Here is a 27,915-nt window from a genome sequence, read left to right as displayed (position 1 = left end):
AGAAGGAGCCACAGACTATTGAAGAGTGCCGTGGTTGGAAGAACAGCAGATGGCAAGAGGACAGATGAGTAGTGGCACCTGCCTATGTCACCAGTGCCTCCTTGAAAGTGGAAAATAGTAGTGATAGTTCTGTTGATGTCACCCCTTGGGGAAAACACCCTAGAACAGGGTTTCCTCCTGCCTCTGCCTCCCTCTGGGAAAGAACTGGTGGGCAGGAGCTACTTGGAGTGCATTTCACTCCCCTCTGTACCCCTACTCTGAGTGCCATTCCAGGCAGTGTCCCTCTGACAGCTGAGCCTCACCACACATACCCACCCCATTCACCTGTTGTGAGGCTTGGCCGTGGTACCCCTTCTCTTCTCATTCTCCCTCGTGATGGTCAGATGACGTCGAGACTCCTCAGTTCAGATCCTTTTCTGGAGAGCAGAGACCTGTCTACACTACATGTTGTCCACACTGTCTGACCACAGATGCATGTCAGCTCCTCTTCCAGAGAGCCCATCCTTTAGGAAGCCCGCTGCTGGATTCTAGAGTCATGGCAAGACAACTCTCTCTACTGTGGCTGTCAAGTCATTCTGAAAACGAATTATAGGATAAGGTTCTGTACTTAGACATCCTGTGTAATTGAGACATGACTTCTTAGAAGTTAAATCTTCTTATGTTCTATATGGGGGTAATTACATCATTTTGTGGTTGCTAATCAGTGCCATGAAGCAACAGGAAGCCCAAGGAGAACTTGGCTTTGGCTGCTAAAGAGTTTTGATGTTTCTCTGGCTTGTTTGTTTGCTTGTTTCCTCTGGTCTAAGAAGTTACATGGGCTCTTGGTGGAGCCCTGGATGGAATCAGTTTAGGGTAGTGTCTAATGAATGTACATTATCATATTTTTTTAGAGTGAATCCCATATAATCCAGGCTGGCCTTGAACTCAAGATGTAGCTGAGGATGACACTGAGCTTCTGATCCCCCTGCTTTTCTATCTCCCAAACGTTGGAGTTGCAGGTGTGCACCATCAGGCTTGGCCTGAATATGGATTCTATTAGCAAATGGTTTTCATTTTGTTTCTAGATTGCGGGGATGGTTTGCAGGGTCTCCACTGGCCCTCCCATCTCCACCACCTTCATAAACCAACTATGACGTTCCTCTCATCCGGCTTCATGTCTGTCTTGGAGAGACTTGGGGTGATTGAACATATGCACTCTGAAGTGTGTGGGAGCCCTAGACCTGGGAAGCAACTCCAAATTCAGACTGTGTGGAAGGGAGCCCTGGAGGGACTGACTGTGAGCTCCCCTCCTCTTGGGACCAGTAAGAGATGCAGCAGGCATGACTGCACAGTGCCGCTCTGTAAAGTGACAGGTTCATTCCTGGGACAAGACTTGTACATGCATACGCAGATGTTTGTGGTAAAGGTTTGGGGATCATTGTATGACAACATTCTCAGATACTGGCATGTCGGTGGCTCCAGGAGGAGTCATGGGCTTTGCTTTCTCAGTCTTTATCCTTGAGTCCATCTTGAAGCACCTTGGTCTCCCACACATGTCCTACCAACACCTTTCTCCAGCCTCTCAACTTGAAACAGTTCTTAGAGCCAAGGCTTTATCAAGGCACACATCAGGGGGTTCCTGTAGATAGGATGGGACTGCTGGGGTGTTCACAAGTTGGATTTGTCAGCCATCCCTGCACCTAAGATTTTCCAGGACTCTTACTGCCCTTGCTTGCTCTGTGACACTTGGCTTACAGACATCTGGCATGCGTGCTTTAGGTGTCCAACGCTCTCTCACCTGAACCCTTGCTCCCATTCTCTCCTTTCTACTCTCAGCTGTAGTGATGGTTGGCCACATCCAGTGACAGTTACAACTGCCCACAGTGGACCGTTTAGAATTCTGCTTCCTGCTAGGCAGGTCTGGAGCAGTGGCCCAGTAACAAGAACATGCAGAAACCCTTCTGGATGGTCATGCCACTCTGAGCAATGTCTACCCTCTCCACACTGCTGCTGGGTAAGGCAATCATGAGACTGAACTCAGTTGTGCATGAGCTCAAATATGGTCAGAATTTGACACCAACAGGGGCAAGGTCTACAGCAACAGGAAGAACACATCCTTTGTCAGGGAAAATGGCTTCTGAGTGAGGGGGTATGTAGCTTTCTCCTGTAATATGGAACAGGTCTCCTCATATAGAGATGGTGCCTCAAACTGTTGATTTAGTCACTGAGATGGACTAACTGGAGCTGCCATCAATTGAGAATATTCTATGCTGTGAAGTCAGTCCTGGCATTTCCTCCAAGTCTCTGTCCACAGGCTTGAGGGCTGGGTGGAAGATTGTAGCCCTATAGAAAAATATTACAGCCTGCACCCAAACATAGGAAATACTGATGCTCTTCCAAAGACCACAGGCAGGTCTCCATTGTCTCATATTGTCTGAGAAAACACACCCCTTTGAACATGCAGTTCATAGATACCCTGGTGGGCCTCACAATTTAACATGCCCTTACATCTCAGCTGCCAGAACAAGGGGTTTGCTCTTTGAACCTGACATTTGATGCCATCTCCACAGAGCTCCAAAGAACCAGAGGAGCCCACCCAGGGCTCACCAGCCTGCCTTGGAGTCAGTTTCTGTTCATAGTTTACTTGCAACCCAGACTTCCCAAGCTCTCTCTGCCTCGAAGGCTAAATTCCTGCTCAGGATCGTTCATCTCTCACGTCAAGAGAATGGTTTTGGGGCATCGTGTTCCGGTTGTGCTGGCGAAGTTCCATCTTCCACAGTCTTTATGTTAATGCTCCAACATAGGTGAATTGGAGTTTAAATGCATGTGGGGCACCATGGATAGAAGAATCCCAGGTGCCAGGGCAGGTCCTGATGCTGCCAGCAGCATCCCTTCTCCCATCAAGGTCACATCTTTTTGATCCCTCTTCTAACTCCATCCACACTGTCGCTTCATTTCTTTATATTCAGTGTGCAGTACCACCTAGAGCATCAAAGGCTAAACTGGCCAAAGCCTCAGGCTCTAAGCCTGCAGTCCTGGTCCCAACCTGAACACAACTATTTCTGGGTTTGCCATGGTCCTCCATAACTGAGGTCTGAGACCCTTCTACCTGAAACTCCCCACATTGTATACATGGACACTCATATCTGAACTATCTTCCTTTAGGTGTTGTCAACAAGCTTGCAAGCATCTAACCAGCAACTCTTCCTGGGAATGGGTAGCTCCATATCTGAGGCTCCATAGCTCACAGAACTCAAACCCTACCCATCTTGTGGGAACCCCCTCCTTTTGCCTTTGCGCTATAAGATGGATCCTCCAATGCCTCCCCATGGCCCCAGGGCCTGCTCTTTTCTATGTACTGCTGCTGGCCTTCCTGGGACGGACTCACAGCTTACTAATCACTATGTGACTGAGTCCCCTCCCCATACGCACCCCTCAGAAAGTGAATCCTGTCCACAGTTCATGGCTGGTGCAGAGATTCCCTGTCCCTGCCCCCCACACACACATCATATTTTCACACAACATCTCTATTGAAGACACTTTGAACTTGCCCTCTATGGGCAAAACATTTGCTATTGACTCTGTGTCCTAAAACCAAGCTCCTTAGGATAAGAAAGCGGCTGTGGCATGCTGGGCCAGTGCTGCCCTCAGTCCAGAGGGCAGCAGAACTTGTGCAGGGTTATTTATACCCACAAGCTTATCCCCCTCTACCCCTTATAGAGGCCAGTTACTCTGCAAGGCCAGGGCCCTCTCATTCCTGCTGAGCTGTTATAAAGACAGGGCTTGGCCTTGCCTTTCTTAGCAAACAAGGGACTTGTCCCATAGCCAAGACCTCTTGCAGCACTCGAACACTAGAGCTAAAGCAGAAAAGGCCACGCGTGGCTAAAAGGAATCAGCCTGATGTCTCTTGTGGACCCACAGAGCAAGCCAAGCATTTCTCCCTGGCTTCCTTTGCAAGTTGCTGGCTGTCGGATCGCAAAGGCGTCTCTTGGTTTGTGACTGCCGGTTTTTCTCATGTGGCAAGTCCAAAGCTGACTGGTTACCAAGGAGACAAAATGTTTACTATCTGGCCCTCTACAGAAAAGTTTGGCCAACGCTCATGGGGACCCCTGGCTTTGCAAAGCTACCAGAACAAAAAACCACCCACTTGCAAACCTCCGGGCCAGTGAGCCTGCACTAACCTAAGAGGATGAAGGATGGGAAGAAAAAGCATCAGAGAGAGCAGAGTCCCCGCTTGTGGGCAGCTGACTTGACAGAGGCTCCTCATTTACTTTCAATTGCCCCTGGAAGAAGTGGGCACTGAGGTGGTGCCTAGTCACTCCTTAGCTGGCACTGTACATGGCCCAGCTCCTCTCCTGGGCCTCCCGCTGCTGGCTGCCCCAGTATCTCAGCACACACTTGAACATGGCAGAAAAGGAAACGGCAAACCTGCAAACGGCACCGGCTCAGACCCACAGGAAGGACTGTACCATGCTGTTCGGTGATGGTACAAAGCTTTCATTCTACCTGTCCAGTGAAGACACCAGACTATCCGTCACCCAGAAGCCCTGCTCTGATATTCAGTCCAGAGCAGACACAAGCTTCTTCAGACCTTAACTGCCCTACACAACTCAAATCTCATCACAGCTAGCATGCAACTCAGTGGCAGAGTCTCTCCCAGATCCCACGTCAGCCCCACCTCTGGCTCAGCACAGCAAGCCTGCAGGTAGCCAGGATCCTTCCACCAGACTGAGACACTGCTGCCAGCAAGCAGCAAACCCGGTGTTGTTGCTGCTAAGACCACGTAAGTGGTCTAGCTGGCAGGCATGGATGCTGGTAACGCGACCATGGTGCTATTGGCAGATAGTGGAATCTGACCAGCGCTCATAGGGATTTCCAGATTCTTGCCTCCTGTGAAAGGAAATTGGACAGGGGACATTTGACTAGCAGTGGAAGCAGAGACGGTTTATTAAGGAAGAAAGTGTCTCCAGGGGAAGAAGTGGGCCAGAGTTTGAAGAAAGGTCAGAAGCTCAATGGCGCCAGTACCTAGGGGTCGCTAGTATAGGGTTAGCTCTTTGTGGGTCTGCTATGAATTGGCCTTGGAGGGATTGGGTCCAAAGCTTTTCTGCCAATTGGTTTCTTTCATATGCCAATGCTGACCATTCCCCTGCCCCTACTCTCCTGACACAATCACTGCTGTCATTAAGGGCCATGATGGCTGTTTGTCCTTTTCCAGGTCCCAGTAATTCTGCATGCACAATAGCAGCAGACAAAATGGAGCTTTCTCCCGACTGGAGGTGCATCTTTCCTGGTTTTTTCTTTTTTCTTTTTCTTTTTTTTTTTTTTCAATGATGTGATAAGCATTTGGGCGAGTTTAGTCCCCTATTTGGACTGACAATGTCACAAAGACAAAGGGACTGGGGCTGCAGTTCCATGGGCACTTAAGTGGGTAGTGTTTGACATTATTTCTCAGAGATGGCATCGGGGCTTGAACTCACCAAGTTCTGACCCTAGAAAGAAAATGCCTTCTTTAGCCCCATCACCCAGGCCTTCCAGAAGGCTACCGCCATGCTCAACAAGAGAGATGGTGAGGCCTGCAATCCTCTCTGGCCCACAGCAGTCCCTTGCAGATGGGGGCACACACCTCAGACCAGTACCAGGAGGTGACTGGGCCCTGTCCCCCAGCACTGGCCCTGGCCTGAGCCAGGTTCTTCTGGAGTGGCCACAACCATGAGGCCAGGAAATAAGGTCTCGTCCTAAAACGTTCTTGGTTCCTACCCAAGGGAACAGAGATAGGAAGTTTCTCTTCTCTCTCTGGGTCTGAGCAACTGGGCAGAGGTTGGGGGTGGGGTCTCTTCAGGCACAATGGATCAGCCGCTAGTGGCCATTCCATGGGAGCCAGAAGTAAGAACTGCTCAGGCTGGTCATCTTCTGCTCACAGAACTACTGAACCTAAACCAGGCTATTCTCAGGGACCCTTGCTCAGGTGGGTGTAGTGTTCAGCCCCTGGGTGAACAGTATTCGCAAGAGGTAGCATCATCCATGAACAGTATTCATATTTATAGGGGCACCGTACCCCTGGGGCTGGGATGGGCTGCAAAGGCACAGCCTCCCTGGCCCCACCCAGATGTTCCTGTGCAGCTGAGGGTAGAACAGGCTCTTAGAGACTTTTGCTAAATAGCATCAATTCCTCACTTAGGCCCACAAGGCAGCAAGGTCCAGAATGAGACCTTGGCATCTCTACCCTGTTTTATCTCAGCCATCTTTCAAGACTGAAAGCTTAGCTCAGCCATAGTCATTGTCCTAAACCTGATTCCAAGAGCAGCAAAGCCTCCTAGGACAGGTCTCAGAGGAGAGCATGATGTATGAGGATGAGGTTGGACCTTGGCCAGGACCACTTCATTAAACATAGCTCTTCCCCACCCCCTCCCCCGGGGCAAATCCTCTGTTTTAACCTAAAGCTCATGTCAGTATTGCAAAGTTCACTTGGAAGGTCATTGTATCTGTTCCTCTTTCAGCTGTGGCCATAGTGATTAAATCTGCTACTTTACACCACTGCTTGTTTCATTTGTACTGGTGATGAGAGTGGGTACCAGGTTTGGTGTGCACCTCTGGACTGCTTTCAGGTTCTTGTATCCCAGAATAAGAACTTGGACAGAGATACAGGGATACATAGAAACAAAGCAAGTTTCTTAGTATTGGATGAATGAATCTCCAAGGGAGGAAGTGAGCTGGAGCAGGGAGAAAGTTTAGAAGCTCAGTGTTGGCTCAGGAAGGATTGGAGTGTTTGTATAACTACCTAGAGTAGGTTTTAGGGGTGTCTCAGGGTTTTATTGCTGTGAACAGACACCATGACCAAGGCAACTCTTATAAGGACAACATTTAATTGGGGCTGGCTTACAGGTTCAGAGGTTCAGTCCGTTATCAAGGTGGGAACATGGCAGCATCCAGGCAGGCATGGTGCAAGGGCAGCTGAGAGTTCTACATCTTCATCTGGAGGCTGCTAGCAGAATACTGGCTTCTAGGTAGCTAGGGTGAGGGTCTTAAAGCCCATACTTACAGTGACACACCTACTCCAACAAGGCCACACCTAGTCCAACAGGGCTACACCTTCTAATAGTGCCACTCCCTGGGCGGAGCATACACAAACCATCAAAAGGGGGTTCTTTTGTAGTACCATCTTTGTAGTTTATTTGTACAATGTGGGCTTTCTCTATATGTCCTGTTGCATGTAGTTCATAATGTGTTACAGATCTTTTTTTAAAAGGATTTATTTATGTATATGAGTACACCGTTGCTCTCTTCAGACACACCAGAAGAGAGCATTGGATCCCATTACAGATGGTTGTGAGTCACATGTGGTTGCTGGGAATTGAACTCAGGACCTCTGGAAGAGTAATTCTCTTAACCGCTGAGCCATCTCCAGCCCCCTACAGGTCCCCTTTGAGTGTTCAGGAACACCTTTGTGCCTGTTCCAGGAGCTTCCGCCAGTCCCAACGTGACTTGATGGTGGGTAGAGCTGCTCTGATCATCTTGTCTTCACCAACAGGTATTTCTCATATACTTTAGATCCTTTTCTGTAAGGCCTTTCAGATGTCACACTGCATGCAACTCTCCCTCCTGAGAGAGTGGACCCTTCCTGAGAGCTGTGGTCCCAGAAATCTCTGAGGGATGGGTGGAAGACAATGGCACATGTTTTAATGTCTTTTTAAATAAGTATTTCTTGCTGTGATGGGCCACAAACTCTACCTAAAAAGGACCACAAAAGTCTGTTATAGCCAGTGACTGGGGAGATTTGTACACAGTGGGAATTTGCTGAAATCCCCATCTCACAATGAGTTTTCTCTGAAACTCCTGTATCCTAGAAGACTCAGATTTTATATGGAGGTTAAAAATGCAAGATCTAAACAAGAATAATTTGATTGTGCCCACCAGTGACCCTAAATTGAATAGGGCTTGTGTTTCACATTGCTGACCCTATAGCCCTTACCCACATTGCTCTAGCTTATAAGCATCCTAAATGTGTACACACTATGGGTCAAACAATGTCCCCTAGCTTTTAAGTGAGGACGACCAATGTTAAGGTCTATTATTTAGACCAGTATAGGGTAAGTTCCTAACAGGAACACCCTCTGAATTCTGAATTAGCACAATTAACCATGATTACAAAGCTGGGCCCCCAGGAGCAATAATCACCTGAGAACCAGTCCTTCCTTTGAGCAATAGGGGCTTTTTAAAACCATCTTTTTGGGAGCAGAATGCCTTGACCATTTCTGCACACTTCTGACTCTCTTAGGTTTTTTTCTATTTAAAGCTCGTGTGAGAACTCTAAATGTAAACTTGGGGCCACTAGACTTCTCAGTTTGTTTTTTCCAACATGGCCACATTGATTGAACCTCTTCTCTCAATCCCTTTCCGCCATCATTTCATATCGGACAACCAACCAGGATTTTTGGCCTAACCCATCATTTACTCTGTGAACTAAAAGAAAAAAAATTCAATTTATGTGACAACCTATTTTTAAGCCTCTTGCATATGATATGAACAATATCCAAACCCAACACATGTAGACAATTCATAATCACACACAGCCACACACATAGATTTAAACCCCAAAGATTTTGTAGTTAGAGATTCGTTTTCTGGTTTTTAACTTAGTCCTGTTGGTCTGATTATTCCCTCCACAGCACTAAGCAATCTTTAATCCAAAACCCACACTTTCAAGGGCTTTTAATAGAAACAGAGGAGCACTGAGACCTCAGTGACTGAGACAAAGTCGAAAACATCCTAAGTGCTGTTTAAGAGGCATTTGACAGGATGGCCATTTGGTAAAATAACAGGTTTTTGTTTTTCTACCCAGGGCTCAAGACTTTCTCAGCCATGGTCTTTTGACCAGGATTACTGTGCTAGCCATAAAATGTCCTCTTGTAGAGCGGGCCTCAAATCCAATCAAAACGTAACTGGTCACCCCTATAAACAGCCTCCTACTATCGTGCCTGTGGACACATCACACTGGGTGAATCAGGAAAATTACAAACGAAGCAAACAGAAAATGGATAGGGAGGTGTTTGTTTCTATTTCTTTCCTAGACCTCTTGCTCCAGGGTGTGTCTTATTACCTGTGAGAATAAACCCACACCCTCGGGGTGGGACTGTTCCACAGTAAGTTAACAGGAAGAACGAGACACACTCAGTGTGACCATGCTCCTTGAGCTGTGAGTAAATTTGACATTGGAAAGATAAAAAAACGTGGCAGCTCGGTATCTTCTTAAGTCATAAACGGAGGCGAGGCACCAGGGTTCTTTGGAGACAGGACCACAAGCCATAGCGTTGGGCTCCAGACTATCCTGAGATCTGATTTTTAGGGAATGGAGAAAAGGGCCATGTTTTGGTTTGGGGTTTGGCTTTTTTTTTTAATCGCTAATTCCCTCTGACAGATCAGCAGGGTCAAATCGTCAAAGAGTAGAGATCTCTTCCGGAACTGCTTCACAACTGGGGCGGGCGTTAGGGGACCTGGGTAGTGCCTCCATCACAGAATCCCAGGATCATAAGGCTAAAAGGATTGAGCTACATATTTGAGAAGGAGGTGGATGGCTATCACAGAAGGTTGAAGGTCATCTTGTGATGTCATTTGGAGGTCAAGAGGTCCTCAGTAGTGAGACACAGTGTCTGTGTAGATGGTAATGACGGCTGTCCCAAAGACTATCCTGTATAGAGCTCAATGGCCTGTAATCCAAAGGTATCAAACATGCCAGGAGGTTCAACCAGCAACTTCCGGGTTGCTATGATAAAATACCTTCACAGCATCGGCTTAAGAAAGTAGAGCTTATTTCAGTCAACATCTCGGGGTCATGGCCATCACTGTGGGGACGTCTGCAGCAGAGACCTATCACCCTACGGCAGTCTTCTCCAAGCCGAAACACCAGGAAGTCAAAGTCACAAGGAAGTCAAAGTTACATCTAGGAACAACTACTAAAGTGGCTGACCAGCCACGTGACCAAGAGGAACGGCTCAGCCCTGCCTGTAGGCTGTATAAAGAGCTCCGGGAATGTAGCCTTCATGAATTCCACTTGGGGTAGCTTTTCTATGATATAGATTCCTTTGACATGGGCTTGGCTGGTCTGCAGATCAATAAGTCATTACATACTGAAACTACTTCTAGGAGGACAGTGAAGGGAAGACAGGTCCTGGGCTAGGGCCTATCAAAAAGGTGGGGTATAACCCAAAAGCCCTAAGCTGAGACAGACCAAACAGAGTACCCAGTGTTTCGGATGGAAGAGTCCTGCCATTTGAAAGCAAATAAATTTAAATGCATACTATCAAACCTTTAAAAAAATCAAGTACTGACAAAAATATATTCCTACAGTTTTATGCCAAACAACAACAACAAAAACCCTCCTCCTAGCTGCCTTGAAGTCAGTATTCTGCTAGCAGCCTTCAGATAAAGATGTAGAACTCTCAGCTATGCCTGCCTGAATGCTACCATGCTCCTGCCTTGATGATGATGGACTAGACATCTGAACCTATGAACCAGCCCCAATTAAATGTTGTCCTTTATAAGAAAAAAAAAGAAATCAGAAATGCATAATAATAAATGGGTGACAAGATGATCAATCATAGGGTAGACAAGGGACATGGAGGAGAGCAATGTGGGAAGGGAGCAAATAAGATAGAACTATGACTTATGAGTATGAAAATGCTATCACTAAATACATTGCTTTGTATGCCAACTTAAAACTTAATAAAAATAGGTATTATGAAAAAAAGCAAATAGGAACCAAACAGAGGAGAACACAAAGCTGCCTAAAGCTGTGACTAGGGAGGCATCCGAGGATGGCCTGATTTGCTTTTTCTTGCAGTAATGAACGTGTGACCAAAAGCAACTTGCAAAGGGCTTCTCTGCCTTGCAGGTTACAGCCCATCAGGAAGGCAGGAACTTGGGACAGGAACCTGGAGAAAGGAACTAAAGCAAAAGCCATTGTCAGACTCTCCAGGATTTGCTCCACTGCCTAGGGTGACACTGTCCACAGCAGGCAGGGTCCTCACACATCCCACACATCAGCTCTCAATTTTAAAAAATGCCCCCACAGACATGGCCACAATTTAGATTGCCTCTTCCCATGTAACTCTAGTTTGTGTCAAACTGAAACTATCCAGCACAGAGGTATCTATCCCAAGAGAACTAAAAGGGATTGCAAACTATATGGCAGATTGGAGCCACCTGGACTCGTTTATTTTTCTTAGGTCCCTGCCCCATTCTGGAAGATTCATTTCATGGCTGCCCAAATGGGGGGGGGGTGCTCCATATAGAGATTTACACAGGTGCCTTAGCTCAGTAGCCAGGAATTGAGAGTTCCTATCCCTAAGGCAAGTCAGGGTTGCCCCCCCATGGCTTGCTCAGCTTGCTTTCTTCTACACCCCAAAATGGGTTGGACCCTCCACACCAGTCATTAAGAAAACCACAGGAACATCTTTCTTTTTTCTTTTATTGGAACTAAATTTTTTTACTGACACAATATATCCTGGTTACGATTTCTGCCTCAGTTCCTCCTCACGTCCATTCCCATCCAATCTCTCTCTCCTTCCCTCCCTCCCTTCCTCCCTCCTCCTCCTCCTCCTCCTCCTTCTTCTTCTTCTTCTTCTTCTCTCTCTCTCTCTCTCTCTCTCTCTCTCTCTCTCTCTCTCTCTCTCTCTCTCTAATTACAAACCCAATAGGCTTCAAAGGGATAATAATAAACTATAGCAAATCAAATATAATAAGATAAAACAAAATCTATCACATCAGAAGGAAAGGAGCCTGAGAGGAAGCACAGGATTCTGAGACCCAGTGGTCCGCACTCAGGAATCCCATAGAAGCACTAAACTGAAAGCCACAGTAAAAGCCCATACAGGCCCTTTGAACGTTGCCTTAGTCTCTGTGAGTTCACATTAGTTTGCTCTTGTTGATTTAGAGGGCCTTGTTTTCTTGGTGTCCTCCACCACTCTTACTCTTAAACTCTCTCTGCTTCCTGTTCTTCAGGGTTCCCTAAGACCCGAGAATTTGATGGAGACATCCCATTTAGGGCTGTATGTTCCAAGGTCTTTCGCATCTGCTGCAGGAGGAAGCTTCTCTAACAATAGCTGAGCAAGGCACTGATCTATGAGTATAGCAGACTATAATTAGAAGTCATTTTATTGCTGTCTTTTGTTGCTGCTGCTGTTGTGGTTGTTAGAATAGCAGTATCTGGTTTTACTCTAGTTCCCTGGGTTGTCTAGTCTCTGGTTCCTGATCCCCCAAGCAGTGGTGGGTATGGGCTTCATTTAGTGGAGTGGACCTCACATCAAATCAGATACCGGTTGTTACTCTCACAAGCTTCGTGCCGTTACTCTAGCAAATCTTGAAGGCAGGACACCATTGCCGATTAAATGGTTTCTGGCTGACTTGGTGTCTATGTTTCTCTTTCGGTAGAGTGCAGGCTACCTTTCTGTACCAAAGGTGCTACAGGTGAAGGCTGTGTAGGCACCAGTTTGAATTCTCCATGTTACTGAGCTATAGATGTCGGGGCCTTGCTGTCAGTTAGTGGAGAACAACCTATATATAGTCTTGGCAGCAGCCTGGGTTATTTGGAGATTCCCATGAGACCCCCTTTGGCCAACAACTCAATTAGATGCAATCCAATCCCTATACGAGAAACTTTACTTGGTAACGAGATGGCCTGTTGAGACTGTCTCTCTCACTGTTTTGGTGATTTCATTCAGGTTGTCTTAATAGAGATACCACAAAGCTTCTGCTGTGTTAGGTTTCTATCCTAGCCCTCAAATTGCTCTGTCTCTCCCTATATTCCCTCCGGCACCTCCCTATATACCCAGCACTGCTTGGGGGATCAGGAACCAGAGACTAGACAACCCAGGGAACTAGAGTAAAACCAGATACTGCTATTCTAACTATTTCTCTCTCCTAATGGATCCATCTGCATCTCCTAGTCTCTTACTTTGTACTTACCCTCTGTGATTCTACAGACTATAGTCATCATTGACTTTATAGCCAATATCCACCCATAAGCGAAGACAAAGACAAATTTGTTGTTCTGGGTCTGGACTACCTCACTCAGGATAATTTTTTTTCTAGTTCCATCAATTTACCTGTGAACTCCATGATGCACCACTTCTTTTTGTTTATTGTTTTTGTTTTTTGAGACAGGGTTTCTATGTGTAGCCCTGGCTGTCCTTGAACTCAATCTGTAGACTAGACTGACCTCAAACTCACAAATTAGCCTACCTTAGCCTCCTAAGTGCTGGGGTTCAAGGTATGTACCACCACCCCAGGCCATAAAGATGCCACTTTTAAATGGCTGAGCAATATCCCACTGTGTAGAAGTAGAACATTTTCTTTATCCATTCTTCTGTTGAGGGACATCTAGGTTGTTTCCAGTTTCTGGCTATTATGAACAGAGCCCAGAACACTTACTCATCAAAGAAACAGGACTGCCTACAGGTCAGTCTTACAGAAGAATTTTTTTCAATTGTTGTTGGTTCCCTTTTTTCAGAGGACGCTAGCTTGTGTAAAGTTGACAAAACAAAACTAGCCAGTACACAGAGTAGACTTTGGGGAAGTTATTTATATAACACGAGCTTTCTCACAAATGCTTTGCCAAATGCAGTTTCTACCAAGTCATAGGTGACCTCCAGATGTTCTGGAGTGTCCCAGTGCCACTCCAGTGCCTCTGACACCAGTTCTAGTTGGCCTTGGCCAGTAGTGGTATGGGGTTCAGCTTTCCTCTTTGCCAGCAGGGTTTTCTCATGTGCTTCTTTTTAACATTTATTTTTTTTTATGGGGTAAATGTTGGGGCCGGAGAACAACTTGTGGTATACGGTTCTCTCCTCCCACCATGCTGATTCCAGGGATTGAACTCAGATTGTCAGGCTTGGTTGCTGGTACCTTTACCAGAAGAGCCATTTAACTTTCTCATATTTTAGTATGTTAATTTCTCATCTTTTGTGTAAAGACTGTCCTTCATTTTCCACCCTGGTCTTCTGCATCACTTGGACAGATGGCCAAGCCTAGCCTGTGCATTTCCCCCTAAAGCTGAGATTACCTGAGGAAGCTGTCTACATCAAGGCAGGATGCTCTGCTGGAACTGTGGGCAGGGGACCCACTATTGCACACTAGGGGGTGCTGTAGGGACCCCAAATGATCTATCTCTCCCCCTCTAATGCTTTGTTTCTATCCCAGTCAAGCTACTTAGGTATCTGTTGATATAGTCTAAAAACAAAATACTCAGAAAAGAATCATAGGCACATACATGTATTTTATATATTTTGATATTATGTAGATACATCATCCCTTCTAAGGTAAAACTTCAGATAATATTGCAGAAGAGAGGGTAGAGGGAATGGGAGAACTGGAGGAAGAGTGGGCAAGTGTGGTAGAAAAGCCATTTCCTCTGGCTTAGGATGATCATCAGTTGTGAGCTGCTATGATCCACTCAACACCTTGGCCCACAGTCATGGTGAAGAAAAAAGTGAAATGCTACTGTGGTAAATAGGTTGATGATCAAGAAGCTGTTAGCATTCTCTGACAGGGAGATGAGGGTCAGCAGACCTGGGGTTGCAGCCATGGCTCCCTCATACCATAGCCACATTTTGTCCAGAGCAGGTGTCCGGGTATGTACGAGGTGAAGTTTCCTGGGGATTGTAATCTAGTGCTGCAGTTTGGGGATTGTCAACTATGCTGAGTGGGGCTTCTCAGTGACAGAGCACCCAAGAGTCACCACACTTTTGTTAACTCCAGTTAACCGGTTCACCAATTTATACTTGGATGGAATCTTTCTTTGGTAACTGGAAGATGAACAGATCTTTGGTTTTGTATAAAAGGGTCATACAAAAAAGGGGTTAGGCAGTAGGTCATGGATGCAGAAAGGGTGGAGAGTGAGGAGGGCCAGCCCCCCTCCTCTGAGCTGGAGGGGCTCTGGCTATGGGTACAGCTATAGCATTTGGGCCAAGACCACAAACAAAGCAGAGGGAGAAGCCCAGGACTGTCACACCTCCAAATGTGTTCTGGCTCTGAGCTGGCTTTGTGGCTATTCCTTTACTCCAGAGCCCCGCAAAGCCTGGGACCACACCCTCAGAGAGTGCAGGTACCAAATCAAAGGTCAATCTCCCTCACAACAAACTCCAGCAGACAACTACCACAGCGACTGGCCTCAGTGATCAACAGGCCCACAATAGACTAGAAACACTGTATGTGGCTCAGGACAAGCGACAGTGGTGTTACCGCTGAGCATGACTCTGTGACCATTGGGTCTCCTGAAGTGGAGACCCTCAGAATACAGAGCTACGGCAACACTGGCAGCCATGGGCCTTAGAGAACAGCTTTCCAAATCACAGCTTCTGCCCTTTTGCCTAACCCTTCATGTGGTGTGAAGTTTAGAGGTCCCAAAAGGAAGCAGCCATTAGAGGGTCTTCTGAGGAGATGTCTCCTGGCTCTCTGGGCTGGATGCTCCTTTGCCTTACCTCACTTGTATCTGAGTGACAGAGGATCTTGCCATGACAAACTCCAGGGGAGAGCTGAATCCTAAATAGTGACTAGTCATCAAGGACCCATTATGGTGCCCAGGGTTCTAGATCTGGGGTGGCAGGTATGTGGTCTCAAGTCGGATGTTAGAGTCTCAGTCCCCTGTTCCTTTCAGAGGGACAGACACAGCCTCTCTAGGGCAACTGGGTCTCCTAGAGTGCTCCAACCCCACAGCAGGTTCAGCTGATTTGGGGGCTCCTTGCTCACATCCCAGGTTCCTCTGGCCCATGGCACATGTTTACTTCTTCTAGGTGAGGCTCAGGCTCTGAGAATCTTGGCTCTTGTGGGGTGTGTTGGAGGATGTGGCTGGCAAGGATGCATCCTGGAACTCTTTGGCCGTGTAGTAGTAACAGATGGCATCCAGGCAGCAGTTGACGTCTGACAGCTTGGCTGTGATGTACAGGGCACGTCTGAAGGTGTTGCGGGCAGCACAGGTGTTGATGCTCAGGGAGACCTGTACCGTCAGGACCACATGCAGGGGCAGAAAGCAGATGATAAACACAGCCAAGTTGGCCCAGACCATGTGGGCGGCCTTTCGGGTGGCCTCTGCCTGCCCCATGTCAGTGTCTGGCCTTCGCGCCAGCACAGCCACAACTTGCAGAGAGCAGAAGAGCACTATGGCCAGCGGCAGGTAGAAACCCAGCAGCGAGAAGGCATTGGTGCTGAAGTTGTGGCGGCCTTCGCTGCTGAAGCAGAAGCCACCCTCCTGTATCCCCAGGCGCCAGCGCACCACCAGGGAAGTGACCACTATGACCCAGAGGGCCACACACACTGCCGCAGCCTGTCGTGGGGACCGCAGCTCACGGGCATGTAGGGGATGCCGCACTGCCACATAGCGGTCCACGGCAATGGCAGTGACCAAGCTTACGCTCATGTACCTGTTGACCAGGTAGATGCCCTGTGAGAGCTGGCAGATGGGTGTGTCTGAAGTACTGTGTCTCAGGGAGTACAGCAAGAATGGCAAGGAGCAGAGGAGGCAGAGGTCAGCCACGGCCAGGTTGGTCATATAGACGCGGGTCTCCGTCCACTGGTGCATGCGACAGCAGAACACCCAGAGTGCCAGGCCATTGAGCAGCAAGCCCAGCATCAGCAGCAAGGCTAAGTAGATGATGAAGATGTAGTTGACTGGAGTCGGCCACTCGAGGGTGTTACAAGTTGTATTATTCATGGTCCTAGTGCTGCAGGAGAGTCAGGATGTCCGTGAGGATAGGTAGAGGGAGGGGGCCTCAGGGTAAGGCCCTGCCCCTGTCCCAAGGCCTGACCACCTCTACAGGAGTTCTGGAGCAGGCATGCACCACACAGCTGAAACTCTCCTTCCCAAAGGGACCACAGAAACTGAAGAAAAAAAAAATCTCAAAGTTACTCTCTTACTTCTACCCTCTGCTCACTGGACTGTTAGGGAGAGCAAAGCCTCCAGAGATGATGGGAAGACCCAATGTTGCAGTGACTACTCTGAAGCTAGAGACAGAATAACCTCTCCCATCTCCATAGTACATCTCCTTGGATCAGCCTGTTGCAGGGGAGATGGGAATGGTAGGAGCGTGTACAGGCGCAGTCCAGAAAACCTCCAACTCTCAAGTCCTAGGGAGAGACAAATGCCCACCAGTCTCACCCAGCATTCAGCTCTCAGCAGGGAGGCTTTGGGGGCAGCTCCATCTATTGTCGTAAAGACCCCAAGGCTGGGCCTTGTAGCTTTTTGCCCCCATACTGGCTGTAGGAAGACACCTACATTTGATTGACAGATAAAGCTAGCACTCTTTCTGCCTGGCCTGGAGGACAGCAGAGGGTAGAAGATGGTCTCTAGAAAGCCATGGAAACTTCTGAGGTACCACCACTAAGCCCACATCATCCTAAGGGCAAATCCTAGGCTCATGTCTGAGATCTGGGTTCCCAGAGATAATAGTCCTGTGCCTCCAGCACCTAGATGTACTCAGAGGCCCCTGTCCCTGGCATTGTCAGGAATGTCTCCAAAGCTACCCTTCCATGTCCACTCTCTATAGTGAGGCCCAGGAGGGTTACTGAGCCCATCAAACCCCAGCCAGGTGGGCTTGGGCAGTGGTCTGACCTATACAGTATGACAGGTGGCATAGCAATCAGACACCCTCACTCACCCCACTCAGGCTAGCCTTGGCTACCCCACCAGAGGGCTGCTGGTTTGACTCTACAACGCTGAGGGGGAATTAACCCAAGAAACTTCCAGCAAGTGCTGAGCCCAGGCACACTGGACACCTGTCCCACCTACCCCCTTGTTCCTTGTTGGGTACCAGGACCAGGAAAAGTTGCAAGATTGGTTAAGTCATAGGTCTAGGCTTTACTGCAGGAGAAGTACATTCACCAGGAGAGTTAGGCCCAAGCTGTCTGCATTAGAACCATGGAAGGCACGATTTCTTCCCCATACAGGAAATGGACACTCACCCCAGTGATTGCAAACAGGGAGGTGAATGCACGCCAAGGCTCATTTCCTCCTTGGTCCCCAGGGAACCTACAAGCCTACAGTCCATTAGAGAGAAGCAAAGCACAGATCCCAGTGAGATGAATATTCTGCCATCTTATTTTTATGTCTAGATTCCATATCTGCCAGATTAGAACGGCCTATTTGCCAGAAATCAAGGCTTCATAAACCATGTGTTTTGTTGTTTTTGTTTTTCCTTCCATACAAGCCAGCGTTGTGAGGTTCCTGGGGGTATCCTGAGCCAGGCTGAACTCTAAGGACCTCCTCAGAGCCCCTGACCCTAGCTACTAACATGCCCCTTCCTGTCTGCCCTTCACTCTCTGATCCACCGGCCCAGAAGCAGCCTGTTGAGCCTCCCGCAGAACAGGTACCTGGAATTTGTTCAGTATCCAGTAGGAGCATCTAGGAGTTGGGCAGACACCTATGGGGAAGTGCTACATGATGCCTGGCATTGTGGCTCCCACCTGAGGCCTGAGTACCTGAAAACAGCACTACTCACAGTCTTACTCCTTCCTCTGGGCTTACAAGACTAGCCTGGCTTCTCAGCCGCCTGAAGCCTGTATAGGTGAAATGTGGAAGCTCTTCTTGACCCCTCTTTAATGTCCACTGTCCCACATGACTACATCAAGGCTTCCTATTACACATGCAAGCTAGAAACTTCCAGGTTACTCTTAAATGGCCCAGCATTTTGTAGAGTCAGGGCAAAACCTCTGTCTGCTTAAAAGACAACACAGAAGTCTAAGGAAGAAGGATTCGAATATCCCAAGAGGTCAAGGTGCACAGACAGCTTGGAGGAAGCATCCTCCTCTGGGAACCCTGGCCCTTCAGGACACTTCCCCAAAAAGTTCAGGACTTCAAGTCGCAGGGCCCAGCTACAGCCAGCATGTCCTGATCTTGACTCAGTATAGCACAGGGACCGTAGCCAGGATACTCCCACTGCCTCAGAGTCTCAGGTGGGTTGCCCCCAACAGGCACAGATATCCATCACACAGCGGGATGCTCACAGTTCAGTTTGGAGAGGCTGCCGGTGGATGCTGGGCTGGGGAAATGGAGCTTTTAGGCTAGTAACTTCCTACCTGGTGTAAAATATGGGGCTGACACAGGGAGGGGAGCTTGCAGGCCCCTTACCTCTGTGGGCAAGATGGAGTTCCCTTATGGGTGGGGGAAGCAGACAGCTGCTCTGTGGGTGGCTTCAGTGCTAACATGCAGCAAAGAAGTCTGTGGAGGCACATAGAAAGCTTGAGCCCATCCCCCAGTTACCCTGACATCTGGACAGAGACCCACAGATCCCTGAGCGCTTCTCTGCTTATAATCGGGCATGGGGGCCCGATGTGAGGGCAAGAATAAGGCACCATCAGCAAGATACTGCAGAGGCTCTGAAACCACAGATCTCTATGGAAGTGCCCTAGGTCCCACAGTAGGCATGTAGCTGGAAACTTTCTGCTCCTCTCAAAGGCACAAACAATTGTTTTCTTTTCTAGCTTTCAAGTGCACGACACCACTTGCACAGAATAGACTTTGAAGTCTCTGATGTGGTTGGCACCAAGGACTACAAACATCCTGACTTACTTTGTACTTACAGCTTATGTCATCCCGCCCCACCTTAACCCTTAAGGAGACTAGTGCGGTGGTCCTGAGCAAGTGCTCTGACCACTCCCCCAGGAATACCCTGAGGATCCAAGTCCCCAGCCCAGTCCCACCTGTGCTCAAGCATGCCCATCTACCACAGCTCAGCTCAGCGTCACCTCTGTGGCACAGCCCCCATCTCTACCTCCCATCTGGTAGACCCCAACTCAGCCCCACCCATCAGACCAACTCTGATCCAGCCCCACCTCATCGGACAAATCTCTACTCTGCGTCTGACAGATACTTATGCATCTCATCTGACAGACCCCAGCCCATCCCCACGTTAGCTTCATCTCAGCCCAGCTTTATTCCTCTGACAGACCCCAGCCACAGCCCATCCCCACCCTCACCTCACCTAATGGACCCCAGTCTGACCTCATCCAGCTGATAGCCTCCAGCCAGTATCATCAAGTGATAAATCTCATGTAGGTCTGGCCCATGAGGAAGCCCCAACTACATCATGTCATACGTCTGTTCTCTCTGAAGACAGACCAGCCACAGCAGGCTGTCTCCAGCCAGCCTGTAAGTGGAGTAGGCTGTTGGTTTTATTGACGAAAGCAACAGGGAGGCGTCTGCTCCCCGCCCCCACTGCCTCCCCAGCCCTAAGGCTGTGTTGAAAGGGGGGGAACTTCTGGAAGGAAAGCTGGTACCTGCCACCTCTGCTGACACAGAAACGGCAGAGAAAGCATTTGCTCTGGAAACCACTTGAAACCAGGCAGCTCAGCCCCACCCTCGGGTGCTTCCTCTTCCATGGTTCATTTCATTCTTAGCACAACTGGGCAGGCCCCGTAGTATCTGCGGTCACAAGACAGCACCGTACACCCTGCTCCCAGGCCGGAGGCAACAACATTCCCTCTCGTCCACGCTCATGAAAGAGACGTGTTTGACAGTCATGTCCCACATCCTACCCATCAGCATGAGTGGATAGGACAGAGGCAGGACTGGCTCAGCCAGCCCACAGACAAATCTACACAGGCCACTCTGGACCTACCAGCCATCTGCCTCGGAAGCCTTTCCAGGACTTATTGTCTTAGTACAGAATATTCCCCTATGCCTGTGGGCCTTTGGTAGGCATTCTTTGCCCCAAATATCCTCACTCAGAGCCCAGGTCTTTTCCTGGGCCACAGGCCACCCTTCTTGCAGATTACCTTCCCAGCCCAGCCACCCTTTCCCCATATGAGCTCCATAGCATCTGACCATAAATAAGTCTTCCTGTCTTCAAAGTCCACCCTTCCCGCTTTCCTTATCTTCTTCTTGATCAGTCTATGTGTTTACATCTCAAATGACATCCCACTTCCCAGTTATCCTCTACCCCAAACCCCCATCCCATGCTATCCCACTTACCTCCCCACCAGCCCCCATCCCACACCCACCCTCCCTCCTACTCTTCGCCTGTAGGAAAGGGCTCCCCCTTTTCTTTTCACAGGTAGAAACAGATCCCGAGAAGGAATTTATTGGCTAGAGTGTCACAGTTGGTGGCAGGTCCCTTGCATCCCTGGCTGGCTCCCTAGTTTGGACTCAAACACTCTCTTCCGCTGTTGCCACAGGCACAGCCTGTGCTGTGGACTATGTTTCCAGACCTGGTCCCAAGGTGGAGACACAGCTGTGGAGCATCCGGCCCGGGGCCATGGTGCTTCCAGAGGTGTCTCCTGCCTGGGTGCTGGACTGAGCTTCCATCCTTACCATCTCTCCACCTCAACCTCTAGCCTCAGGATCTGCCCTGTGGGTCATAGAAGCTGCTGCTGGGTAGAGGCATGGTCTACCATCTTGTGGACTGGCTCACAGGGCAGGGTATTACTCCAGGAGTTTCTTCCCTCTGGCTAGATTGAGGGACGGCAACTACAGCTACAACATCAAGACCTCTCTCCCCCTCCCCACTGGGCTTCTCCCCAACAGCAGCCTAGTGAGTTAGAGGGCTATATATTCCGGGAAGGCACTCAACATGTGGAGATCAAGCTGGGCTCTGAGCCACACCCCACCAAGTCTCCACTTGTTCTCTACACCAGGCTCTGCAGGGGTCGATAGGCGCTGTTACCCAAGTTGCCCCATGAGGCTGACTAGCCCTTTCCCCAGAGGACTTAGATCCCCAGTTTTCAGTGACCTCACTATTCCTGGTCAGGTTTCACGGTCCATCCACAGTCTCCCTGTTGGTCAGTCTCCGAACCATACCTGCAGGCTTCTGCAGAAGGCCAACTGGTGCCTCCTGCCTCTAGCAGCCTCAGCTACCAGGTAGCGCTCTCACCCTGAGGCCTGCCTGCCCCCCGGCCCTGCAGCCTTCACCTTCTCCTACGCTCCTATGCTGAAACTGCTAAACCCACACTAGGCCTAGTCTGTCTCTCTCTCCCTCTTTCTCTTCCTCCTTCCCTCCCTCCCTTCTTCCTTCCCTCTCTCTCTCCCTCTCTCCCCACCTCTCTCTCTCCTCCCTCCCCCACCTCTCTCTCTCCTCCAGCACCATTTATGTCACCATGCTCCCAGCCATGATAACAGACTGTAAGCAAGTAATGAAACTGTCAGCCAGCCCCCAATCAAATGCTTTCCTTTATAAGATTTGTTGTGGTTGTGGTGTCTCTTCACAGCAAAAGGACACTGACAAAGACAGGTGCTCAGGCCTGCAGGCAGCTGGCAAGCAGTGCCATCCCCTTGAGGATTCAGGGTACTGTGGCTACCTCCAGTGCCTGGGTGTGAGGTTGGATGGAGCCTAATGTTCCATCCACCTCCCTAAGGTGACCTAGTGCCTAAAGCAAAAGGAACACTAAGAGGGACCCTGTCTTTGTCTAAACTCTGATCTACACATGGATTTTTGCATTAGTCTTACTAAAACAATTCCTAAAGCATTGTTTTTTTTTTCTTGAAGTCTATTTGTTTTAGGGCCCTGTAAACCACAGAAGACCCAGCCCCAGGAGACAGGATCAGAAGGAAGGGTCCTCTGTGTCCCTCCCAGCCCTTACAGTTCTCCACAGAACCAGGTCCTGAAGTAACAGCTTCCTGGGAACACCCTCCCCCACTAACTGCCTCCAAGCCCGCAAAGATGTGACCCTGCTTCTAACGTTATTTTGCTGATGGGTTCATGGACTGGAATCCACAAGGGTTGGTGCTGGGTGCAAGTGTAACAGCTGGAGGTGAGCCTCACTCAGCCACCGGCCCTGCACTAACCCGCCTCGGACCTGCCTCTCTTCCCATTCCGCTGTTCCCCTCCAGGTCCTTCCAACACCAGTCTTCAGCCTGTCACGGCCACTTTCCTTCACTCCATAAGTCCCAGCCCCACTTTGTCCGTGCCAGCAAGGTGCCAGAAATGGTCACACCCTTGAGCCCCACTTGAACTGACGTCCCTCCCCATCTCAGGCCCCCAAGCTTCCCACCTCCTCAGTAAGATCACCTGGAAGCCTCCTGTTGTTTGGACCCCCAACCCCTACATTCAACCTGGTAACTTTTCTGGGAAGTAGCCATGAGACATCCTGGGCACACCCTTAACTCCAACCACCCCCTCCCGCCTTGGACCCAGGGGCCCCTTTGCAGGGCCCAGCTTGTGGCACCTCTAATCTCAGCTCCCTACTTTCTCTCTAGCTCTCCACCAGGACTGCTGGACATTTCCCAAGCTACATTTTTCTTCTGGGTGTTTTTTACCTCCTGTTGCTGTTCTCCTCTTTGAGCTTGTGCCTTTGTCTCCTCTGCAAGGTGATCTTGACAAGGTACAGTAAAGCACCAAGCCAGGGCTCTGACCTCTGACCTCAGAACTGGGAAACACTGCTCCTTGTCTCTGTTTACCTTGTCCAGCAGCTGCATGCCATAGTCCAGACTTTTGTCTAGGAATTAACCCTTACGAAACTCTCATCTGCTAGCAGTGCGCACTCAAGTGTCTGATGGGAGTGGCGGGATCTGGGATCTCCTTAAAGTCCCTGGTGGAGTAAGGCTGAGGGAGTGGGCTCTTCATTCTGCAGATTTGACAGAGGTGACCCTGTGGGGATGGGTGACTGGGACACTGTTATACCTGCCTTATGCCCCCTCGGGCTTTTCTGTGTATTTGAACATTTCCGTAAGTTCGAATGCATAGATGGCTGTGCGGCTGGGAGCAGGTCTGAGAGTGGGTCTGAGAGCAGAGCCCACCCGTTGTTAACACAGACAAACCAGTCAGGCAGCTGAGGGAGATGGTGCCTCAAGGCTAGTCACTTTGTTGTGGGGGGCCCTTCACTCTGAAACGTATCCCATATAACCCCCTGATGGCTACTTCCCAATTCTCTTGGCCCTCTTGAACAAATAAGGCCCCTCGGGTTCCTCCAAACTTCCTGTTACAGCAGCAAGAACCTCCACCGCTGTAAATGATTCGGGCTGCGAGTGGCAGGGGAGGTCTAAGTCTCCTGAGTGTGAGGTGACCAAAGGGAGCTGATTAGGCAGCAGACATTTCCTGTATAGTTTCTTAAACAAACAAACAAAAAAATGTCCTTTGGCCTCTGAGACCTGTGCTGCCCGCTCCTCAGTCATGAATCTATGCATGCCTTCCACACGGGTGAGCACGGAGCCGAGAGAGCAGGCCTGGCTAGGCCTGGACTCGCTCACCCTCTTAGGTGCCTGCTATGCCACACAAATGTATTTTCCACTCGGACTAATTTAAAATGATCATTTAAACAAAAACGTGGCAAAGGCAAAAAGAAGTCAACTTAGTTTCAGGAAAAGCACAGAGGTTAAGCTTTTTATAGTCAGTCATATCTGAGACCCCGGGAGCCTACAGCCTCTGGTGACATCATTGGCTCTCTGACTATGCCCAGGCTTCCTCTTGCACTCAGAGGTACTCACTCTCCCTCGGACAGCTCCGACTCTGCTGCTCCTTGGCTGCCTCTCCTAGGAGCTGCTAAAAGCTCCTCCTGGACTCTGCTCCTGGAAGCCGGACCTCTCCGACCACCCGTAACCAGTTAAGTGTATTCCTGGGCACAATTCCTGCAGCCCTGCTTTGTCCGAATGGCCTTGCCCACATCATCTCTCCATCTTCCAGTCTCTCTTCTGTCTCACAGCATGCAGATCTGATGCGCCAGTCCATTCCTTCGGTGGGCAACTCTGGCCTCTGGCTGAGCTAGCTCATGGTCCTCTGCTGGTGAAACTTCCATAGACCATGTTTGAGAGCTTTAATGGGAAGAAGCTACTATAAGATGGTCAAGAGACATGCTGAAAACCCAAAGAGTCCTCGAATATTGAATAGGGCCCTTAGAGGGCACCGAGAAAGCCGAAGGAGTTTTTGAGGGAGTTTTATGAGAGTCTGAGAGGAACAATATGAAAGACTTCTGGGGACATCTGAAAGAGTCCTAAGAGATTCTGAGGGAATTTGAGGAAAGTCTGGAGTAATCCTGAGGGTTCTAGGGGATTCTGAGGGGGTCCCGAGAGGACACCAGTAAGGTCTGAGAGGGTCCTGAGGAGAGCTGTCAAAGTTCTAAGTCCTGAGGGTTCTGTATTTCAAGGGGGTGCTAAGTGGTGGCCTTAAGAGCCACTCTTCCTGCCCCACCTATCCCTCTTCCGTAGGAGACGAGTACCCACCTCCAGCAGCAAATGTGTCCTGAGAGAAAACGCATGGGCGTTATCCTTCCTTCTAGGAAACTCATGCCCACTTGTTCCCTGTGCCCACAGATGGTTTAGGTCAATGGGGGCCCAAAAGACAACAGAAGTGTCATTACCCTCTGAGAGAAACCTTGCCCAGAGATCATGGCAGGTGACTCATGGCAAGAAGAGGATCCTACAGACTGAGGGAAGGGGGCAGCTCACTGACATCTGGTGGCTCACTCACCTCAGACAGCTCTCTTCTCCTCCAGGTGGGCCTTCCCAAAGTGCTGCTCAGTTTCAGTGCTGCCAGACACCTCTGTGGAACCCCCTGAGACAGATGGGACTGTGGGTGTTGTCTACACCAAAGTTCCTGCCTCGGCAGAACCTCATTGCCCTTTACTGCCCTCAAACTTCTTACCCGCACTCTGGGCTCTCCTTCCCCTTTCTGGAATAGAAGGCTGGATTCTGGCTTCATGCCAGGCCCTCTACTGGAGATGCTGTCTCCCTCCACAGCCCTCTAGTCCCCAGCCTGAAGGGGGTTTCAAGGACACTATAACTTTCTAGCAGAGCCTTCTCCCCTCAGTCCACCTCTAATCTGAGGGCCCCTCTAGCTACATACCCCTGTAATCCAGAGCTTTGACAGGCTTCTAGAAAAGAAGCTCACAGGTCCTGAGACCTCAGACTAAAGCAGTCTGCTGGGACAAAAATGCCAGCTCATGCCAGGCATTTGTGGAACATGCCTTTAATCCCAGCAGAGGCAGAGGCAAGATCTCTGCGAGATTGAGGCCAGCCTGGTCTACAGAGCTAGTTGTAGGACAACCAGGACTATACAGAGAAACGCTTCCTCAAAAAAAGGGGCAGGGGAGAAAGAAAGAAAAAGAAAAGAAACAAGAAGCCAACTCATGAGAGTTGTGTGTAGTGGACATCTTATTCTATCCCTGCCATCAGGACACCAGTCTTCTGCTTGGGTAGACTAAGGTAGTATGTCTTTAGTGGGCCAGGAGTTGGCTTAATTGGTACCCCAGACACACTGAGGCAGCCCTCTTGAGAAACACAGAGTTCTCACAGCTCCTTTCCTGCTACCACCAGCCCTCTGAGCCACTTCCTCTGAGATTGAGCAAGATGTGGCTGATAACAGACACACATGTGTGTGAACTGTTAGAGACAGGACAAAGCTATCCAGCATGATCAAGAAAAGACAGGCACAAATTCAGCTTCCTGTGGCACCATGACCCCGCCATCAAATGGGTACATGTCCAAAAATCTGATGACAATCTGAAGGACTTCCTCTGGCATGACTGCTTGATCAGATAAAATGAGAGTTTTTACTTATTATCTGACCCAATAACCTCATATCTAGTAATCTACCATGAAGTGATGAGCGTATGTTTCAGGGTCAGCAATGCAGTGCAGGCCTGCAGAGTAGTAAGGGCACATAAGCCTCACACTCGAATCTGCAAGGCTCTGGTTTGAAGAAAGGATGCTGGTAGCATGGAGCACTGAAGATCGATAAGAAGCAAGAGGGTCCACCATTAACAGTAGGGGCATCGGGAGGCAGGGGGACAGATGGTCATCAATAGCTACATCACAGAAAGAGCCAGCCACTCTTCCTGCAACATGGTCTTGCCAGGAATCGAGTAACACCAGAGTCTTCTTGGTCATCTACACCTGCCTGAAAATTGTTGGGAGACTGGTGGGCAAGAAGCAGAAACACAAAGGCATGCAAGTGGGCAGGGTCAGCCTGTGGGGGGATTTTCCAGGGCAAGAGACAAGACAAAGTTATAAGCTAAGAGGCAGATGCTGGGGCAAGGAAGGTGCCCTCAATGAAGAGACTTAGAAGGCCCATCAGTAGTAAACTGTGTGGACTCTGGTCTCTGCTGAATTGCTGCTTCAAGATGACCAATCAAAACTAAGCCTGTGTCACACATCATAAGGGTCAAATCAGACTCAGAAGAGAAGGAAAACACTACCAACTCCTCACTGCCATTGGTGATGACACAAAGCAGGTACCAGTTAACATAAACACATGGCTTGTCTCCCTGCTAAGGGATCTGATGAGAGGTCCTTGTCTTTGGAGGAGGAAGACACTGAGTATCACAGCAGATGAGAGGAGAGGTCACCTATGAAGAGTGAGCTGGGAGAGGGCTGACGGGAAGTGAGTACAACCCCAAAGAGACTGCCTTGAACTCATGACAATCCCACCTTAGCTTTCCAGGGACTAGAATTACAGACATGAACCACCATGCCTGGCTCAGTTAAGAACGTTAATTCCACTGCAGGCCATTTATAAAGACATGTATATGCCTTTGGAGAGAGACAGCACAGAGAAAGAGTGCTTCCTTAGCATGTGAGAAGCTCCAGGTCAACTTCCAACACAGCAAAAACCAACCAACCAACCAACCAACCAAGCAACCAACCAACCAACCAACCCCACCTGCCTAGAGTTAACCAAGCAATCACTTCTCTGAGGATGCTGGGCTGCTGTCAGAGCAGCATAGTTGCTTTGAGCCCTTCATGGTTGCTCTGAGGAAACACCAGCTACAAACACCACTGTAAACATGGCTTCTGCACTGGGGGGACTTGCTCCAACCCCGATCACTTCAGCAGCCTGTATGTACTCTAGGTGATTATACTTTAGCCATAAAAATCCTTGGTTGGTGTCTCAGTGACTGCACATCATCTTTTCACTGGTGGAACCCAGGGAGAACTTCCTTCCTTGGTTGTTCCTGATTGGCAGACATTCAAGGCTTCTGACTGGTACATATGTAGGGTGGTGATGGTGGATGTGAAAGCTGTCACAT

At 49.2% G+C, this 27,915-nt stretch overlaps 1 protein-coding gene across 1 annotated transcript; it reads right to left on the bottom strand.

Annotated features, from left to right (window-relative positions):
* Positions 1 to 15,757: 15,757 nt before the first annotated feature.
* On the bottom strand, positions 15,758 to 16,678 carry GPR35 (G protein-coupled receptor 35; the record flags this gene model as incomplete). The annotated part of the gene is made up of 1 exon (XM_080933407.1): positions 15,758 to 16,678. One exon carries the CDS (start codon positions 16,676 to 16,678, stop codon positions 15,758 to 15,760), a length of 921 nt encoding a protein of 306 aa, XP_080789533.1.
* Between the last annotated feature and the right edge of the window lie 11,237 nt (positions 16,679 to 27,915).

Source organism: Micromys minutus (genome assembly GCF_963924665.1).
Source record: "Micromys minutus genome assembly, chromosome: 19".
Lineage (NCBI taxonomy): Eukaryota > Metazoa > Chordata > Mammalia > Rodentia > Muridae > Micromys > Micromys minutus.
This window is presented reverse-complemented; position numbering and strand designations above follow the sequence as displayed.